A 21,411-nucleotide genomic window follows, 5' to 3' on the forward strand; every position below is an offset into this window, starting at 1 on the left:
CATGACCCAGTTACCTCCCACCAGGCCCCTCCGCCAATTGAACATGAGATTTGGGTGGGGACACAAATCCAAACCATATTAATAAGTTACCTGACTTGTCACTCCTAACTTTGTGTCACAACCCCCACTGCCCAAATGTAAAAGTTTTACCTACTGATTTGGAGGGATGGTATCTGAATTTTGTAATTATTCATTATCTGAGTCCCTGCAGTTGTATAGAGAATCAAAAGTCACAGCCCAAATAGTTCACTGGAGAACTGACCACACAAAAAACAAGATTCCATTCAAACATCCCTGTACTTAACTTGGTTGACACTTACTATTGAATCAACAGCTTTGTTCAGTCTCTGCTGCTTTTGGAATATTATGATGTGACAATATAATGCAAATTCAATGAAAATCCATTACAGAGCAAAATTTAAAATCTTGTAAAAGATACAGAATTCAGTGAAGCTGATGATGTAAAGACCTAATCAAATAACATGCAAAGCCGCTGACAACTGAGAATCTAGACGTGGTAGACCAGTTAAGGATTTGAAAAACATAACACGAGCAAGGATTTCATAAGAGTGTGACTTGAGTATCAACATTTTTTAAAAGATGCCTGGAAAAAAATGTGAAGACTTCAAATACTTTTATAAACATTATCTTCTTCGTGGTTACATTGTAAAAGTCAAATATAAGTAGTATCATTTTAGCTACTATACAATTTAATTTTAAAAATTAAGCCAAAAAAGAACCAGTGCTTGATTCATTCTTTCTTCATTCTCAGAATTAGTGCATAATTATAGCTACAACTTAAATGTTAACATAAAATTCAATAAACCTCTTGGCAGTACCTTTTTAATTTTCAAGATAAGGAACCTACTTACTATAAAATTTGGATTCTATTTTAAATCATTTTTCTTAAACGACTTTTCCATTTTAACAATCCAGAAATTACAACGCTTCCTTAACTGTTCTGTCAGCTTTTACACTTGCAAATATCTGTTTTCTCCCAGCTAAACATTAAAATCTTCAAGGACAGAAATTATCAACTCAATTTTTCTTTATTAGCTGCTTCCACCACCACCTATTCCCAAACACAACTCACACACCTACACTGGCACAGAAATCTTAGGCAAATAAGCATATAGAATGTATTAAAAACTGATTACCTGGCCAAGAATTCTGCTGAAGGTAAGAGTAGCTGTACCACCATTTCCCCAGCATTCATGGTATACCTGAGGTTTCTCACCTAATTACTTAGTGACAGCTCCTTTCATTCATGACAAGCCTTCCTTAGAAAGGAAAAGGTTTTGAGATTGCCCTTCGAGTTGTTTTCTTGTTTTCTTTTCTTTTTTTTTTTAACCCTACAGGATATTCTATCCTATCACAAAAGGAGTCATCAGCGTCTCTCTCCTGGATTATATCTGGGTTACCTAAAGCTCTGTAGCTCTGTGGATCAAATCAAAGTTCTTGTTACCCAAAAGTTGCCCAACGTTCTCTGCCACGTGAAGATCCGTGAAAACAATAATATTTCTAGGTAAGTGATCAGCAGTTAAGATTTTCCTTGTGATGAAACAGTGGCTCGAGTGACCAGCTTGATGTGCCAGAAGGAAACTGAAGTGTTACTTCCAGTGCAGTTTTTATGGTGAGGTGTCCTCAGATGCCACACTGGAGTGGGGCAGAGCTTAGTTTTGGGGTTTTGTTTTGTTTTGTTATGTTTTGTTTTGTTGTTGTTGTTTTTTGAGACGGAGTTTCACTCTGGTTACCCAGGCTGGAGTACAATGGCGCCATATCAGCTCACTGCAACCTCTGCCTCCCAGATTCAAATGATTCTCCTGCCTCAGCCTCCCAAGTAGCTGGGATTACAGGTGTGCACCACCACGCCCAGCTAATTTTGTATTTTTAGTAGAGATGGGGTTTCACCATGTTGGTCAGGCTGGTCTCGAACTCCTGACCTCAGGTGATCCATTTGCCTCAGCCTCCCAAAGTGCTGGGATTACAGGCATGAGCCACCGTGCCCGGCCAGAGTTTAGTTTTAACATTAGAATAAGGAGGGCTTGCCTGATGGTTGGTGGAAGGTATGAGCCCATTAAAGAGGATACCGTCCTTTCACATTCCTCTCTATGTTACTCATGGTAAAACCACTGATGTTCAATTGGTTAATGAACAGCTGACCTTTTCTTTCAACACTGCTATTTCCAGTATATTTTTCTTTATAATCTAAAACAGCCATGTTCTTTTTGCTTTCTGTTTTTAAATATCGCCTATAGGAATGGGTTTCATAGAGCCAATGATTCCCCCGATCTTAAAAAATCTCCTCACCCTCATTCTCCCTAACTCTAACCCTCTGGCCTGAGGACCTTGTATGTTTTCTACAACCCTTATAATTCTCTATGGAAGAAAAAAAGTTACAAGGCCCGAGCTTCTGGAAACTTGCTCTACAGTTTGGCATTTGGTGAATTACCCTGTTAGCTTTGGGAAAGTTGCCCAATCTTGGTAATCTGGCTCAACTTTACAACCCTCATAGCAGGCCTCTGAAAGTCTGCTATAATGAACTGAATTGTGCTCAACATAAAAAAGAAAGAGAAGAAAAGAAAAAAAGGAAAGGAAGGAATAGACAAGAGAAAAAAAAAGAAATTATCCAGAATTCTTCAGACCTCAAAGGGCGTAAACTAGATACTCCCAAAGAGTATAAACTAGATTCTAGTTACACTCATGGATTTGCTTAGCCAAAGGAGACTCTAATTTGGTCATTTAAAATGTGATCCCTAAAGTGGCAAGACTTTATCAACTCTAATGTCTCACTAGGTTTCTTAAGTATTGCTTGATGACAATGGAGGAAATGATGAGGAGGAGGAGGAGGAAACTCACTGACTACCATATTTTCTCTTCACTTATCAACTACACCTGGATTTTAAGTCTGCCATCTGGTGGTCATTGCCACAATCAACATTCGTTATGGCCTCTGTCCTTCCCAAAAGGTTACATTACACTCATCCATTTTCTAGATTTGTGTCTTAAAGGCTTGAACTCTATCTCCTAGTGGTTATACCAACTAATTTTCCCTTGCCAAGGATCCAGTTTTCATTTGTACAAAAGATTCCAGTAGGCTTTTCTCTGTCAGTTCCATCTCCCTCATCCTTCTAGCAGAAACTGATTAGTAGTAGGTGTTTTCACGATATTCCTACCAGTAATTTATTTTCTAACTTGATTACAAACGCTATGTTAGCCATGTTGTCCTTTAGGTTTTATGCGTGCATATGCTAGTCACAAAACTCTCATTTTGTTCCATATCAGTGATGGGAAAAAAGAAACATTTCCCAAGCAGGTTCTCAAAGATTTCAATTATTTGTGAAGCCAACAGTATGCCCAGATTGAAGTAGGATTTAATTTTGAGGTTTTGTTCTTTTCTTACTGGGACAAAGGGTAAATTTTCCATAGTCTTGTCCAGTGTGAGACTTGAAATAAAACAGATATCTTGAAAACAGAAACTTTTCTAAGAGGGTAGTTAGTTAAAAGAGAGTAGTTTTTGATGAAAAGCTCATGCCACATTCAATTTGGTTTTCTGACCCACAGATTGGAGCCCAGGCTGGTAGAGCCCTTTGGGGAAAGCCTCGGAGAGTTTTCACTAGGGTGGGAACATATGTCAGCACCTCCTCTCTTTCCATCCCCTGAGAGGAGGGCTTTCCTTTCCTCTCTAGCCTGCTCCTGAGAGCCTACTGCTGCTCCCTGCAGAGTTCGAAGGAGAATCTGGGCCAACTGAATGTGTTTAGAGACTTGTGCTAAGAGACCTGTGGAAACAATGTTGCCCAAGAGGCATTTACCTTGATCTCTTCAAGCTCCTTTTGAAGAGCAGCCTTTGGGGGCAAACCAGATGTGCTTTCCTCCCACTGCCATTCTTTTCCCTTCCCTTCTGTGTGACATTTGGAAAAGTTCATTAGGAAGGATTATAGAGCATGCAGAATAAAGACACAGATGACTGGTTTGTAAGGAGGATGGAAGCCGTGATATGCATCCCTTGGTTCCTTTTATTGGAATTGTCTGGTATTCCTGTTTGTGATTCTCCTCAAGCTTTTGGAAGGAGAGAAAAACCAAAATATCCCCCATGATTACAACAGGCCAGGGTTGAAATGTGCCAAGTGGTTTGTTGCCTGAGTTGGACCAGAGTCCTGTGGTTACTAAACTGCAGAATTAGCCAGTAGATGCCCCTGTGGCAAAATGTAGGATCTTAGAATTTACAGGGGATCTGCAGAGAAAGAAAAATGAGGACAGTCAGGAAATTATTACAAAATATTTGAGAACCCCAATCTCAAAAACTGATTCATACAAATTAGGCCTACTGTTCTGAGGTATATGTGGTTTGATAGGTGAACTAAGCTGAAATTAGAAAGAGATCATTTTAAGCTCCATTTGGGTGGCAAAACGTTCAAATTTCATGAATTACACTGAGTTTTAACCACCAAGCATTGGTTATCCAGGTTCTGGACACATACACTAAGAAAGTTCTGAGCTGTGTTCTGAACTTTTGTTATATTTCTAATTTTAACTTGACTCAACATACAGAGAGGAATGGGAATGGATCCAAAAGCTTTCTGGCTCTGAATCTATGGAAAGTGTGGATCATACTTCTGACTGCCCCATGCAATTGTTCTTCTACGAGCTCCAGATGGCAGTGAAAGCTCTCCTTCAGCAGATCAATATACCTCTACACCAGGTACTAGACTTTACCATTTTTATCTTCTTTTTTTATGGCTCATGGAAACTGCATTGTAACATTAAGTGGGGGGTGTGTGTGTGTGTCTGTGTGTGTGTGTGTGTGTGAATTTTCCTTTACTTAAACACCACTTTGCAAGTGCATGCACATTTTGAATTGATGCCCACAGGTAGACACAGCCTGCGCTTCAGTTCCTTTCCTCCAGCTCCTCTGTGTTGGACCTCTTTCACATTTTCTGGACCCCACTGTACTATGGTCTGGTCAGCAAAAAAAAAAAAAAAAATCAATGGCTAGTCTACCTTAAAAGACAACCAGGCTCAGCTTCAAGATAGCATAAAGCAAAGAGAACATATAAATAAAGGTGTACTCACATGTACAAATGATTTCTCTAAGAATAGAAGGATAACGGTGGTATAATCTACAGCAATGTCCCAAGGATATGCCATGCTATTTTTTCCCAGAGAACTTTCTGTCAAAATTATTGTCGTATCTAAATCAAAATGTACAAATCTAATCTCCACTAATAAGCAACTTCAAGAAAAACTGTTGGCATAAAGGAGAATAGTAAAACTTTTTTAGGCTCTGCCCAATAGGTTAACATGAGGTAGCATTATTTAATTTTTTGGGGGGGGGCTATGTTCATCAATCCTGCCTCCCTCCCCAGCACACACACACACACACACACACACACACACACACACACACACATAATGAACCAAGTTTAGCCTGTAAACTGGGAGACCATTATAGGAGCGACTGGCTCTCTTTAAATACGAGAGAGAGCCATGAATTGGCCTCTAACCCATGGAGGCAGGGGAATAAATTAGAGTTCTAAGAATGTCCTTCCATTGGGGTGCTCTTTTGATTTTAAGTCTAAAACAGCCAACGCTAATGAAGACTAAATTGCACAAGATGCCATAAAGACAATAGAGAAGCAACTGGATTATTCTAAAGGTGGCCGTGTGTTCACTAGGAGAAAAAAAAGTAAGAGCTCCGCTTGTGACACTAGATACTATTAGAGCGTTTCTTGGACTTAGCAGGTTTGAAGCAGCTCATATTTCATTGGTGACTCTTGGGCTACATATACATGTTGGGAGAAGGCTGCCTAACTGCCTAACAGTGCATACAACTTTTTTTTTTTTTTTTGGATACTTGTAAAATTTTCTCAGTCCTTGGCCAGAAACTACGTTTTTCCCCCTTAACCAACTTAAATTGAAACTAGTGGATTTTTAATTCAATCCATTTTTGTTGCTTCATGTAATTATAGTCATCATTTTGAAAAGCCCACAGAATGCAATCATTTTCTGCTTTTATAAGAAGCATAAATGTTGTTTTCAGAGTTTATGTGGAACATTACTGCCTTAAATCTTGATTTTATATAGCATTATTAAATGGGCTGAACCCTAATATTTATGTTGTATAAAAATTCCAAGCTTGAAGTTGTGTAATTTTGTGAGATGTTTTATGCCAGTTTGGTGTTGTTTATGTAAGTGCCATGTTGTAACTCTCCTATTTTTCCTCCGCGCGTGTCCCTCTGCAGGCAAGGAACTTCCGCCTCTACACACAGGAGGTGTTGGAAATGGGTCACAATGTGTCCTTTCTTCTCCTGCTCCCTGCCTCAGACGACGTCTGTACAGCCCCAGGACAGAATAATCCTTACACCCCACACTCAGGGTTTCTTAACCTCCCTCTTCAGATGTTTGAACTTGGTATAGTAGCTTGTTTCACCTAGAAATATTAACCCAGCCTCCTTATAATAAAATCACAAAGTTATATCTGTTCCCCCTTGTCCCAGTGGAGGGTCAATAAATCACATGATGGCTTTGGCAACAACCCTTCCTAGAACTGTGTACAAGTCTGAGAAAAAGCAAAGCTCCAAGACTATGTGCCTGAGCAATAATTATTGAAACCTAGCAAAGGCCCAATGGAGAAGAAGGAATTCTAAACAGAAAGTTCAGTTATCAGGCTGGACTTCTTGCCTCCCTTCTGCTTTCTTAAAACGTAAATATAAAAACTGATGTTTTCATGAAAAGCACTGCCCCTTCTCTCTCTCTCTCTCTCTCACTCTCTTTTTCCCCTTCCCTCTCTCTCCCCACTTCCTTTCTCTCTCCTTTCCTCCCTTTCTCTCTCACCGTCCCCACATCCCCAACCAGAGAAAAAAATAATAATGAAATTAAAATGTAGAGTGCATATCACTTTGGAGGGGAAAAAAGCCTACAATTTTAAGTAGCACTGACTTATTAAATAGACTCTAAATTTCTGACAGACCATTTGAGAAATGGACGGGATCTCCCAGGATGCAATATTGTGATTATAATGTGGGATTCTGAATGGTGGAAGATCTTGTCCTGACTTTCAAAAATGAATAGCCTGGGCTCCAGTTTCTCTACTTTTGCAGAGACCCCTGCTGCCCACTGAGATTGTGAATAGGGAGGCTTTGTCCCCTTCCCATGCTTCATCTTGTAACAGGCCAGTAAGAGGCAATTAGCAAGAGTTCGGTCAGTTCAAATGAATTGTACAATTTGCAGGAGGGTGAGTGAGTGGGTGGGTGGAATGGAGGCAGACCCTCTCTGGATTGCTCCCCAGCCACCAGATTTAGAAGCAGACAAGGCCACTGCCTGATGTCTCATTTGAGCCCTGGGCAACTGCATCTGAATTTATCCCTCAAGGATGATATGCTTAAGCCTCTCAGTTTTCCTTGCTCCAAGCACTTCAGATGCCCAAAAACTGATGAACAGCAATTGTTACTTTCTAGAGGAGGGAGTGTTCTTACAAGAAGCTCAAATCAGACTTGTAGACTGGGACTTGAGAGTCCTGGATTCCCTATTGTGTGACACTGGCAATTGCTTAACCTTTCTACACCTTTTCTGTGTCACACAATTAATCACATTGGCCATACCACTCCCAAGAGGCCTGGATGTGAATGTGACCATTTAATGAGTTCCTCAGCCAAAAAGCATTTTTAGTCTGTAATATAACAACACTGTCTGGGGCAGGGTATTTCCATAAGTGTCTATTCGGTGCCCACTGTGGAGATTTAGAGGTGAGTAAGACAAAGGTTCTGCCCTCAAGGGGCTTTCTTATGGTGGCAGGAGTAAAATGAGAATACAAATTATTACAAAACAAGGTAGAATATGCCAGAAATTGGAAGTGTTAATATTGAAAAAAAGAAAGCACATTCTCTCAAAGAAGATATGAGAAAGCCTTCATGGAGGGAAGGGTATCTGATGTGGGGTGTTGAAGAACAAACAGGATGTCAATAAACATAAATAAAAAGAAAACCTTTCTTGTTGGGGGAGTAGAATGAGCAAAAACATGAGAACAGAAGAATTCAGAAAGAATCTGGAAGAGAACAAGTGGTCCAGTTTGGCTAGATCAGAGAAATGTGAGGAAAAGGTGGGATGTAAATCTGTACAGACAAGGTGGGGCCATATTGGGCAATATCTCCAGCATCAGGCTGAGGAATCTGTTTATGACAGATGGGAAGCAGAGGTCAAAAACTTCAAAGATTATTTGATTCATCCAGTGTTAGGGTAGGAACGAAAATAAGAAGAAAAAAAAGAAAGAAATACAGATATTTGAAAAAAAAGAAGAGTTGCCCCAAAGTAGGTAACTATTTAAATGAGAAAGGGAGAAGTCTAAAGAATACTCTCATTGTTTTCAGCTTCAATGACTATGAGGCTATTGCTCCCTTTATGAGAAGTAAGGAAATCAGAGGGGAAAAAATGGTTTGCTGAAGGAAGTGATGCTTTTAGCTTTGAATATGTTGAGACTGAAGGTGCTAAGTCAACATCCAAGTGTACATGTTTCACTGGCAGTAGAAACGCAGGAGAGAAATTGGATACTAAACACAGAAATCTGTCCAGTGTCTATTAATAACAGCTGAAGCCATGAAAATGAATGATTTCCCAGGGATATATAATTGACAGAGAAAAGAATTAAAGAAAACATTTCACTGGAGAGCTAACCAGGATTCCATTCTGTGTTAAACAGTCATTGTTATTCCATGATTACAGGCAAAAATACATGAAATTCATTTCCCCATGCCTCAATGGCTTTGGTGGGGACAATCTACAACTTGGTATCAATCATTATAATATACATGACTCCTAAGGCCCTGAAGGTCCAAGCCATGCAAATATCCTCTCTAGCCTGTTTCTGTGAGACTCACACGCTCTTCTTGAGTAGCCACCCTTTGTCCCACTGTTATTTTTCTCCATTCTATAATTTGGTGAAGTCTGTTAGCATCCATTTCTTTTCTTGATTCAGTTTTTCATTCATTCATCAATAAATATTCATTGAGTAACCTACTATGTGCCAGGCACTATTCCAGGCACTGAAGAATCAACAATGAAAAAAATTCTCAAACAGCTTACATTCCAGTGGAAGAGACAAATAAACCAATCAATAAACCATAATATTGTAAATATCAGAGAAGTGAAGGTCATGAAGGAAAATAAATCTGGCTAAGGGACTCGAGTGAAGTAAGCTGCACTTTATACAGCTAGGTGATCTGGGAAGGTCTCTGAAGAAGAAACATTTGAGCAGAGACCTAATATTTCCAGGCAATGAGAAAAGTAAGGGCAAAGGCCTTAGAGTAAGAGTGTGCTTGGCTAAGAGATCAGCATATCTGGAGCGTAGTAAGCAAAAGCAACAAAGATAGGAGATGAGGTCAGAGAGTCATGGGAGCTAGACCATGCAGGGCCTCACAGGCCATGTTAAGGAATTTTTACTTTAAGTATGTTGGAAATCCAGTGAAGGATTTTGAGCGGTAGAGTAACGTATGAAAAGCTCTGCAAAATCCAGTGGTCATCCCCCTAAAAAATAAAAAATTTAAAAAATAATTTTTTTAAAGCCCAACTTTGTTTAACCCAACATTTTCCAAATTCATTTGACGATGACTAGAGCAATGTTTTTCATGGGACCTATTAATAATCCATAGAACATATACTTTGGGATGTGATAGCCCTAGAACAGTGCTTCTCAAATTTTAACCTGCATAAGAATCACTTGGAGAGTTTGTTAAAATACAGATTCTTGGAGCCCAACCCCAGAGATGCTGAGTCAGTAGGTCCAGCAGGAGGCTGGAAAATTTACATTTCTAGTAAGTTCTCAGGTAATACTAATGCTGCTAATCCATGGACTACAATTTAAGTAGTATTGCCTATGACAAAGAGATTAATACATAAATACAAAACTAGAGATGTGGTTAACAAAGGAATTCAGGCAAATTCAACTGTGCCTGTCCTTTTTACCTGTTTTACCTCTTCACATTGCTAGAAGCAATATGAGAGCATCAGATACTTTCTTTCATCTATGAAAAATAGGCCATAGATCAAAGCCTGACTTTAAGATGGTTTTTCCTAGAGTAAGACATACTTTCTCACCTTCTTGGTCCTCCCTTGTTGCCATATCATTGGTAATCCAACTGATTAATGAGGACCATGTAAGTTTCCAGAAAAGACCACTTGGTTGGGCTCGGTTCCATTGGCATAAACAATTCTATTAGTCTTTTTTTAGGGACCGGAGGAAATGTTGCCAGTAGCAGAAAATTAATACACTCTCTAATACAATGATTATTGTACTTGAGCACCACCAGCAACAATTTCAAAAACACTTCTGGGCCTTGGTCTCAATAAGAATCATGACAAACTCCATCTTATCCCCAAGCAATCAGAGCTTTCCGAGAGGAAGTTTATCATAACCACTTCCTCCATCAGGCATCTGGCCACTAAGCATTTAATGACACCTTATATAGGAACTTCCAAGGGCCTGCTACAGTGGTCCTAAGCCTCTCTAAGAAGGATGCTAAGCATCATTTTTTTCTATAAGTAGGAAATTCTATTCATAGGTAGTTACATAGTAAAGGGTCAAGAGATACACTAAGCATTTCTGAGAAAGGAGAGAATGTTTTTGGAAATTCAGTCAGAACTCAGAAAATTTTAATAACCACATGGGAATTCTAATGAAACTTAAAAAGGTGTGAATTCTGGGAATATGTAAATTATAATAGAATAAAGCATTGCACTATATTTCAGTTTGACTTGTATAAGTCATCCCTGTCCCCATGAAAGAATTTGAGATTTGGCAAACTGACCTTGTTCCTGCCAGTGGCCTAAGTGAATCATAAATAACTTGCTAACCAGCTATGGAAACTGCATCTGTGCCTATTCCAGCACTGCATAGATCTAGCAAAGACAAAATGATAAAGGAGCTTAGTTCTCTGTCTCCTGGAATAAGGTCTAGACTATAGCAAACCCACAGGCTATTCCTTCACAGGATTACTTGTGGGGTCAAGATAAATTGTCCTATTGGAGGATGTTATGAGATCAGGATGAGGAAGACTGAGCTAGGGCAAAACGAATTCACCAAAAATCCACTCCTCTTTCCACAGCCTGAAGGTTGACACTCTACCATCCTTTGGGTGGAAGCAGGATAGGACCCCTTTGCGGTAATAAAGCATGTTCCTGGGGTCCTACAAGCATCACTATTTACAAAGTTCCCAGGAACAGAAGGAAAAGCAGCATCATGAGCCCTTAGAAACTTTATCAGGTGACGTGGCCCCTTGAGGACTTGCCTAGCCTGCACAGGGGAGGTCACCCTGCCCTGACCTTGTGGGTGCTCACAACTGACAGCCGGCCTATGACAAGGAAAGTTGGCCTTTGTTGATTTCCTTGGCTTTATGATTTAAACCAATTGGACTAGAAAGACAAAAAAAAAAAAAAAAAAAAAAAACTAGGGAATTTTAAAAAATAATAGTTTGAGGCCTGGTATATATTTCATTTACTGAGCTTCTGCTATATGCCAGGTACTGTGCTGGGACTGAACCATACAGACATTAATAAGGCACCATCTGCCCATCACAAGCTCAAAATCCATTAGAGGATACAGGTATCCCTACCGATATTCTTCATAAAACAAAAGCACTGCTATAAGAGGCAGGCTATTGAGTTTCAAAGGAAAGACATCTAATTCTTCCTTACAGAGATAATACTTGCGCTGTATCTTGAAGGATAAACAGACATTCAGAATGGGAAAGAAAAGGCAGGCAGAAAAGGAAAACATTTTAAGCAGAAGGGACAGTATGTACAAAAGCTCAGAGACCTGCAGCCTGATTAAGTACACTCTTAATAGCTCATTGTGATGGATGCTTAAGGCATCTGAGGAAAAGTGACAGAGGATGAAGCTAAAAGTTTAAAAGATCAAAATCATACATGGCTACTTATATAACACTAAGAGGGTATGACTTTATCCCGTAGGCAATAGGAAGCAAAGAAAAGATTTTAAGAAAAGGGATGATGTGGTCTTATTAGATTTTGACAGCTCATGGAGGACTGATTGCAAAAGAGTAAAAAACAAATAAATCAGGCTGACACTGGATATCATGAGACAATTAAGCAATTAAGAGACTACCTCATGGGTCCACCTGGTCATATCTCACGGGTCCATGAGTCCAAACCAAGGCAGCCTTGGTGGGGGTATAGAAGAGAGAGCAGAGAGATGAGGAATTTAGGAGTTAAAATGATGGAACTTTGTGATTGATTGGATGTGGTTGAAGAGCAAGATGAAGGAGCCAGAGAGTCTGAATAAGAGTGCCGAGACGGATAATGTTACCGTCTACTGAAATGGGCCATAGGAAGGAGGAACAGGTTTAGGGCAGGGGAGTGATGGTGAGGTCAGTATGACAAATGATGAGTTTTGAGGAACCTATGGAATATCCAGGCAGTAAGCCTAATGAAATCCAGGCCACAGGCTTGCAAGAAATGGCATAGTGTCAACCTTCATCCCTAATACCCATTTTACATGATTTAAGAGATCATTCCTTTATTCCACCTGTCAACTCATTCACTACTAGGAATCTTTAGAGGGGCACCTTGTGCCCCAGTTCTTTCTGACACCTTGGCAAAGACTCATTGAACTAAACGGACCCCAGGAGGTTATCTCGTTGATTCCTTGGCTTCCAAACTAGGCCACATGGCCCAGACTGATTAGGATTTTAGTGAGTTAGATATCCTTAGGAAGAATATTTTAATTCCAGTCCTGTTCTAATATTCTAATCACTACCACTAAATGCCTCATTCTTTTGGGGTAGTAAAAAGGTGTGGCAGAAGGACAAACATTTATTTTGTATCAGGTATGTGCCATATGCTGTGCTGGGCACTTTATATACATTGTATTACTTAATCCTAGGTAGGCATTATAATCCCTGTGTTAGAGATGAGAAAAGTGAGACTCCCAGAGGTCACGTGCCCACTGTCACACAGGTGGTGAGTGGCAGAAGTATGGTTCAAACCCAGGTCCGTCAGATGGCTAAGCCCATGTACTTTCCACTGTACTATATTCCTAGTGTTGATGCCAACCTTATGTTAGTCTGCCACTATCTTATGTAGAAAAAAGAGGGAGAAAAATACCACAGAAATTAGTCTTAGTCTGTGAATTATTAACAAATCATGTGGTCCAGCTAATGACATTATTGTAGCCTTATACCATTTTATCCGTAAAATGCATGAGATTCACATTTTTAAAAATTAGAAGCTTCCAGTCTGTCTTTCTTGCCTCAGTTATGGCTACCAAATGTATCATTGCTAAACCACAAAAGACTATGTTAAAGTAACATTTGTTAAAGTAACATTAAAGGGTCTGGATTTAAAAAAAAAAAAAAACCACAAGAGCGGGGAAACTGAAGCGTTATAGTTGAAACCTCCTCATAACTCACTTGTGGTGCATGGCATGGACAGTGTGGGTGCTGTGAGACCACCCACTGATCCAGGCTCCCACCACAGGGACACAACAAGAGAAAGCTGTGAACACCCCGGCTTGTAAGAATTCAGATCAGACTGATAGTGTTTCTTTTAAAGAAGTTATTCAGTGCCTCTCCCTATTTTTCTAGTCATATTTTAGAAAGGGGAAAAAAAACAATTTTTTTTTTTTACCTCTTGGTTCAGAAAGGCAGGGTGTGAGACACTTCACTCTTGTCACTTTCCAGCCAAGAGAGGACATCTGTCAAGTGCTAACAGGACATAATCCCTCCTTGAAAGGCATAAAGACACATTCAGGGAGCTACTAGGGTCAAGAGTAAGCTAAAAAGTCATTGAGATTCCTTCCTGTGGAGCTGCCAGGAAATATTATAGACCTGAAACACCTTTCCAAACAGGAAAATCAAGCCCACAGTAAAGGAAAGACAATGGAGAAAAGAGGAGCCTTCGGGTGAAGGGTCTGCCTCTTCAGATCTGTTCATGCATTTATTTATTTATTCATTTGGTCAATAAACCTTAATTGAGAAGCTACAATGTTCCATGTTTCAAGGACATAAAAATTAATAGGAGGCATAGTTCCTGCCCTCAAAGAAATCACAATCTAATGCCAAAGCAGTAAAGTAAACACATAAGTACAATCTAGTAGGATAAGTGTCATGAAATGTTTAGAAACAAATGCTCTAGGAGCACAAAAGAGGGAGAAACTAGTTCCACCTGGCAGGGAGATGTCAGTGAAAACGTTGCTGAGGAGAAAACATTTACCATGAATCTTCAAGTATCACAAGTTGACCTGGAGGTATTAGTAAAGAAAGGTATGTGAGGAGGAGGAAAAGGCATGTTTCAAAGCATGGAAGTATAAAAGGACTCGTAATAAGTTCAGCTTGACCAAAGCTTAGGGTTGATGAGGGACTAGGGCTGGAAGGTGGCAGCATGAGGGAAGGTATGACTGAAAATATTCTTAAATCCTAGATCACAGGGAGTTTTCCTTATGGAGAGATGTTTGGATTTTGTCCTCAGGTCCAGAGGGAGCTCTGTAGAAGTCTTTAAGCAGGGAAATAGTATGAGAATTCAATCATTTGGGAGAAGCTCCATAGCTTGTCATTTACTGAGAGGGCATATGAAATCAGTTCTCTGTGTCAGGCAAAAAAAAAAGTGCTAAACAGAGCAGAGAAGATGAGAAGGAAGGATCTGATACCACAGAGAAAAATCAAACCAGGACAGAGGCCTCCTGAGTTGAGAAACACCTCCTTGAAATGAGGCATAGCTGGAGTAAGGATGGACCACTCACACTCTCACCCCATTCTTCTCTTCTACTTCCATGGAAGGAAAGACAGAGCACACTGCCCGGCATTCACCTAAGATTTATCCCCAGAGGAAAAAAAGCAAGGAAGTAGTAGCCAGTGGTAACATGGGAATTGTAGGGTGGACAAAAATCTCTCAATATGCAGAAAAGTAGGGCTTCCTCATTGAGGTGTAGAGATGACCAATGCCCCATTTTGAGGTAGTGTGGTTTTAGCTTCCCTAAATGGCCAGATCTGGGTCTCAGGAATCAACATCTAATTACTACCTGTAATTACTACCTGTAATTAGATGTTCTTCCTAGAATTCCTCACTAAAGAAGCCAGAATAAAAATGTTTCAACAGACTTGTTGGGTTGTAACAGCCCTATTTCCAAAGCATGGAACACACTGGTACAGGTCAGAGGTAAACAGAGTAAAAGAGGTTCTTGAAGAATGAGTCTCCAAATTCATCAATGCCCTGGAAGAAACCAGTACTATGATAGTCTGAATCAGGGTGCTTTCCTCATCCTACTAGAATCCAAAGTTACGGTATAAGATCAGAGCTGGTCAGAGAAGTACAGGAAATCTGACCATCTCAAGCTGCCTATACCAGGCTCAATCCTATACTGCTCTGTTCCTCCTGAAAAAAGGAAATGATGGAGATGAAGGCTGGACTCTTTCCTGTGATATCTGTCCAATTATCTGTTGAGAGAAGAAAACCAAGTCTGCTGAAGACAAGAAATGGTCTGTCCAAGCAACAGCTCATATCATCCATCCAGAGGGGCCAAGAAGCGGAGAGGCAGAAGAGGATCAAAGCCTATCATAATAGGCCCTTGGGGAATTTTTGTAGTCAGACCAAAGACACTCTGAGAAAAGCATGTCTTCTGTCTTCTGGGGGTTCTGGCCTTGGAAAGGAGTAGGCAAGATATGTACTGGAAATCAGACATGAAAACCAAAACTAGGTTTCAAATTGCTACTTGGCTTTTTTTCTTTAAAGTGATAAGCAAGCTTATTTTCCCAGTATGTGTGTGTATATGTGTGTGTGTACACACACACACTCAATCAGCCCCAACTTTAGGGAAAAGTCCACATAACTGCAGCTTTAGCCAACCCCACTTCCCCATACCTTACTAGGAGTTGGTAAACCTTAAAAGGGAATACTGTCTGACTAAAGCCAGACAACTGGCCCCTTAAGAGCACATTTATAATTTATTTATGGCTTAATATTTTCCACTGATAGGATTAATAAATCATGTTTTCATTCAACTTGTTTTCTCTGAGGTATGAATTTCTCTATTTTGATACCAGATCTTAACATGTTTTATTTTGCTTGTCCATTTTCCAGTTCATTTTTGCAGCTACAGAGAGAAATTTATTAGTCTGTATTGCCGCCTTTCTGCTGTTGTGGAGCTGGATTCTCTGAACACCCAACAGTCCCTCAGGGAAGCGATCTCAGACAGCGAGGTTGCAGCTGCCAAACAAAGACACCAGCAAGTTTTAGATTTCATTCAGGTAATTGTTTGTTCCTTCTGGGGTAAAAGGAAGGGAGAAGAGGCAGGGTGGAAAGGGTGAAAAGCCAAGCATGGGAAAGGACAGCAGTCCAGGCTGATTCAAAGAACACGGTGTGTAAGTACCCTATTGAGTTGGTTAAAATGTGGAGCTCAGGCAGATAAGTTTTCAAACAAAGCCTTAAGAAAAAGTTACAGATAATTCACAATATTACTAAGAAATGTTATCAGTCACCATGGTGGGTAGTGGTAGCTTTCCATACGGGAGAGAAAAATCACCCCCCAGAAGCAGTAACTAGAATATTATTCTTACCTTGTAGCCCATTGACAATTCTAATGGAAAGAAAAATTGTATTAATTAATTCAATATCTCAGAGAAAAAGAAAATAAAATGACCTACCAGTTTATGTTAACCCAGATCCAATTAGAACTAAAATTCCTCATGTTTTGGGCTTCTTTCTCACAGAATTGACACTTTAATATGTGGCTGTTAAGATCAGCAAATGTGTTCCCCTTCCCATGGTCTTTTCTGGTAAAGCCTATGGTAACACCTCAGGGTCTTGTGAAAGGGGTACTGACTAGTAATCAAGAGAATTTGGATCTGGCCTGAAATTGCCTCTGAATCCCTTAGCCAAATCTTTCAATCTTTCTGTCCATCAGTTACTCAATTCACAAAATGAGTAGAATAGCAATAGCCCCATGATAAATATCACTATGATACATATTCAGTTCAATTTGATAAACCTTTATTAAACAACCAGGTGTCAGACACTGTGTGCGAGACATAAAGTAGAATTAGACATGGTCTCTGATCTTAAGGAGTTTCAAATCCATCAGGGTAGATAAGAAATGTGTGTAAATACAATTTGTAAAATGTGCTAGGTGCCAAAAAAAAGATATACCAAAGCAAAACAAACAAACAAATAAGTTTTGTGTCAGCACAAGAAAGTAAAAATTTACTTTCACTTGTATCAGAAACATTCCCATGAAGGATGTAATTGATATATAGCCTGGCCTACAAGGATAGGTTAGATTACAGTAAGGTGAAACAGAATGTAGAGCATTCAAAGAGAAAGTATAAACAGATGAGGCAGACAGAGCAGAAAAATAGTATTTGGGGAATGATAAATAGTCAAGATTGGTTGGGGCATAAATTGAGTGATGAGAGGTAGAAATTAGGCAAGAAGGAAAGATGGCAATGATAGCAGATCACAAGGGCTTTATTAAAAGCCATAGTTAAGAAATCTGTACTTTTTTTCTGTAGGCAGTAGGGAGCTACCCAAAGTTTTGAAGAAAGTTAAGTCACAGGCTCTCAAAACTCTGTTTAGGATAGATTCAAGCAGTGAGGATACTCTTCCCATATAATTGGTACAGCCATACTGGTTGTTTATTATAAGCATTCACTCTTATTGGTCATGCTCACCAAATAAGGATTTGAGATGACTAAAGGCAGAGAAACCAGATAAGAAGTTATTATAACTATCCAGACAATTTGTTATGAGGACTTAAGATGAACGAACGCTGTGAACTTTGGGCAAAGAAATCTCTCTCAGTCCCAACAGTCCCAATCTCCTCATCTGTAAAATAGGGATGATAATAATAGGGTTATCTCATAATGTTACTGAGAGAATTCAATGAGATAATACATATAAAACACTCGGCAAAATGCCTGGCACATAGTAAGTATGTAATACATTATATATTCATTCATTCATTCATTCACAAGAAGGAGAAATTCTTTGACATATGAATATGTGAGATTCGAGGTGTTTGAAACACTCAGGAAGAAAATATTGTAATTTACTTGCAAAGTGGAGAGCAGAAAAATCTTTAGGATTATCCTACTTTCCTCATCCCGTGAATGAGATATCTTAGGTCACGTCTCAGAATAGAGAAAGAACTTTCAAGAAATTACTTTCTTCATTGGCCTGAGAATGTAGAATTTAAACATTCAAAACATTTACTTCATTGATTTCATTTCCAGTAAAAATGGAACACAGATGGTGGGGAAGGGGTGGGAAAAGGAAGAGTGCAGCATGAGGAGAATACGAAAGACTGGCTCATTTTTGAACCCCATATAAAGGATAGTGGAGCATAGTAAGAACAACAACAGATCAGAAGTTGGTCCCAGAGGAGGTTGGGAGGCTGAGATGGTAGGATCTCTTGAGCCCAGAAGTTCAAGACCAGCCTGGGCAACACAGTGAGACTCCATCTCTATTAAATAAAAATAAAAAATAAAAAGAAGTCAAGGAGCACACATTTTTAGTCCCAAATCTTCTGATAAACTCTGGAGTACTGGCCAATTCATTTGATCTCTGGGGACCTCAATTTCCTCATATGTAAAAGGAAAGAACTGGACTAGATGACTTCTGTGGGTCTAATTGGCTCTAACGTTTTATGACTTAACAACCAGAGATATTTTTAGAGGAACACTTCTCTACCCATGCCTTAGGTTCTGTTTCTGCCTTATTCCACTTATGCCTCCCTGAATCCAGTATGTTCCTCCAACAAGGAGGCTGACTTTCTTCAGTCTGTTGTGTTCTCAAACTCCTCCCAGAGTTCCCTGGCTTTGTTCCTACTCCCTGACTACTACCCTTGCTCCTTTCTTTTTCATGTAGCCTAGGGCTCCACTGCCTTTTTCTCTTCTTTTATGTCACACCATTAAGTGGGTTGGATAAAGGCAGGCCAGGCTGGGAATTCTTCAAAGTTCTAGCCCGCTCTGGTCTCCCAAAGCAGGTAACTTGAGAGCCCTCTCTACATACTTCCCTTCCAGTCAGCCAGGTACACGCAGACTTGGATAAAAGCCAATTCTCAAAGGGTTCAAAATATAACTTCTTGGTCTGGGTAAAACAAGACCATCTCCCTACACCCATAGCCTTCAATGAACCACCTTGCTTCTCCCAACATGGATAACTTCACTGAGTGGAGACAATTCAATATCATCTCTCCCTTTATGTTGACTTTGTGGTCTCGGTCTCTCTCTCTCTCTCTCTCTCACTCACTCACTCTGTCTCTCAAAATGAAAACCAGCTGTAGCCACTCACCCATTGGTGTTCACAGCTCAGCCCACCACACACCATAACCTGCAGAGGTGACCGCCAGTTGTGAGAGCATTTGTATGAGTCCAGATCTAAGACAGTGTTGAAGTCACTACACAAACCAAACATTGTAAAGAGCAAGGGAGTCTATGTAAATACAGTTAGGAAAAGAAGCCAAGGAGTGCAGCCAGAAAGGGGGAGGGCTGGGCCAGGGGAGGTGTAGAAAATCATAGATAAGGCATACAGGCTTTATAGACAGCACATGCAGCAGAAATGTCAAAGCGTGAAGACCTGGAGCTTGGCATATTTTGAGCTGCTAAAGCCTAAAGGGCAATTAGGCTATAATTTATATACTGTAATGCTTCAAATGCTCCTAAGCTGTAATAGAAACACAGCTCATTAAATATAGCCAATCTATCATCCCCTTGAGCACCTTGTAGCTGTGCTGTGAGAAAACCAATCACCTTTACATTTTAATAAAAATATTATCATGCCTGAGTAAAGAGAAAGGAATATAATTTACGAGATGAAAACTGAAATTTTTAAGGGGCAGGGTGAGAAATGGATGCATAACTTTTAATCAACAGACCTAGGGAATTCATGGTCTTTCTTTTTTAAAATGTGTCAGCAAGTCTTTAGAAGGTGAATTTGGACCTTAAAATCAGGGGGATTATGTTGTCAGTTACTTTTAGATCAGCAGTATAAGGTAAAATGGGTGAAAATTGGCCTTCTTTTGGAGCAATTAGCTAAGTCTCATTAAACTCAATCCACAGGCCTCCCTATACCCATATGGTTTTTAAGTTTTTTCTTCAGTTAAGACCTCTTCACGTCACTGAGAAAAATTAAGAAGTAAATATTGTTTCTACATACTTTTAAAAAAATTTCTACGCTAAATCCCTCTATTCATCCTCAGCAATAAAGCTGAAACAGTCTTATCCAAAGAGAGCAGGTAGATTATTTATTAATAATTATATTGGCCTCCTAGGGTTGCTGTAACAAATTCCCATAAACTGGGTGGCTTAAAATAACAGAAATGTATTCCCTCACAGCTCTGGAGACCAGAGGTTTGAAATTAAAGTGTTGGCAAGGCCACACTCCCTCTGGAGGCTCTAGAGGAGAATCTAGTCTCTGCCTCTTCAGTTTCTGATGGCTGTTAGCATTCCTTGACTTCTGGCCACATAATTTCACTCTTTCTGTACTCACATTGCCTCCTTCTCTTATGTCTGATAAATCTCCCTCTGCCTCACTCTTATAAGAATGTCCTTATGAGGACATCTGTTGTTAGAATTAGGATCCACAGAGAAAATCCAAGATAAACGCCTCCTCTCAAAATCCTAAACTTAATCATATCTTTTGCCATATAAAGTAATATTTACTTCATATCATATCAAATAATATTCACAGGTTCTGGAGCTTAAGATATGGATGTATTATGGGGGGTTCCATATTCAGCCCACTACAGTAATCATGATTGTCATTATAAAAACTGAAAATTTTATAACAATATGTAATTGATAAAGTACACTTATCTACATTATCTTACTTAATCCTTGTAATAACTCTGTTTGTGGGTAGAGATCTAAAGAATTAGATCATTCATTCATTCATTAAACAGTCATTTTTTGAGTACATACCTACTCTGCAAAGCTGAAAGCAAAAAATACCAAAACACAATCCCTGTCCTTGTCGGGCACTCTAAAAGCTATCCACAGTCATGCGGTGCCTTTAAAATAACTTTCAACAAGCTTATGTTGCATGAGGTAGGGCCAGTAAAAGCCAGCTGAGAGAACAACAATCTCACTGGGAAAATTCATCTGAGTCTCATCTGGGATTCCCACTTTGGCTTTATCCCCAGACTTTAGATTTCTCCCTTCAAAATGGCTTAGTGCCTCCTCATGGGCCTGCCTACTGCTGAACTTCCTGCCCAACTGACCAAGCTAAAAAAGCCTGAAGCTCAATCTCATGCTTTCATCACTGGCCCTGAATACTCTGCTGAGTCTTGTCACCACAGGAGTGACAAGAACTAGAAAGCAGGGGAAAACGGCTGTAAGACCATACACTGCCATTCACTAGTTCACTCTAGCTAGCTTTTCACTCAACTTGGCGGACTGAATATCAGACATACTG

General features: G+C 39.7%; 1 protein-coding gene across 2 annotated transcripts in view; it reads left to right on the top strand.

The window, feature by feature from the left end:
* Positions 1–21,411, top strand: part of ANKFN1 (ankyrin repeat and fibronectin type III domain containing 1) — a 359,995-nt gene that overhangs the window by 319,095 nt on the left and 19,489 nt on the right. For both annotated transcript variants that reach the window (XM_003817411.4, XM_063598775.1), the window contains 4 exons: positions 1,359–1,525; positions 4,552–4,702; positions 6,243–6,411; positions 16,084–16,250. In XM_003817411.4, the coding sequence (XP_003817459.3) occupies positions 1,359–1,525; positions 4,552–4,702; positions 6,243–6,411; positions 16,084–16,250 (654 nt within the window). The remainder of the gene's footprint in view (positions 1–1,358; positions 1,526–4,551; positions 4,703–6,242; positions 6,412–16,083; positions 16,251–21,411) is intronic.

This window comes from Pan paniscus, chromosome 19 (assembly GCF_029289425.2).
Source record: "Pan paniscus chromosome 19, NHGRI_mPanPan1-v2.0_pri, whole genome shotgun sequence".
Classification (NCBI taxonomy): domain Eukaryota; kingdom Metazoa; phylum Chordata; class Mammalia; order Primates; family Hominidae; genus Pan; species Pan paniscus.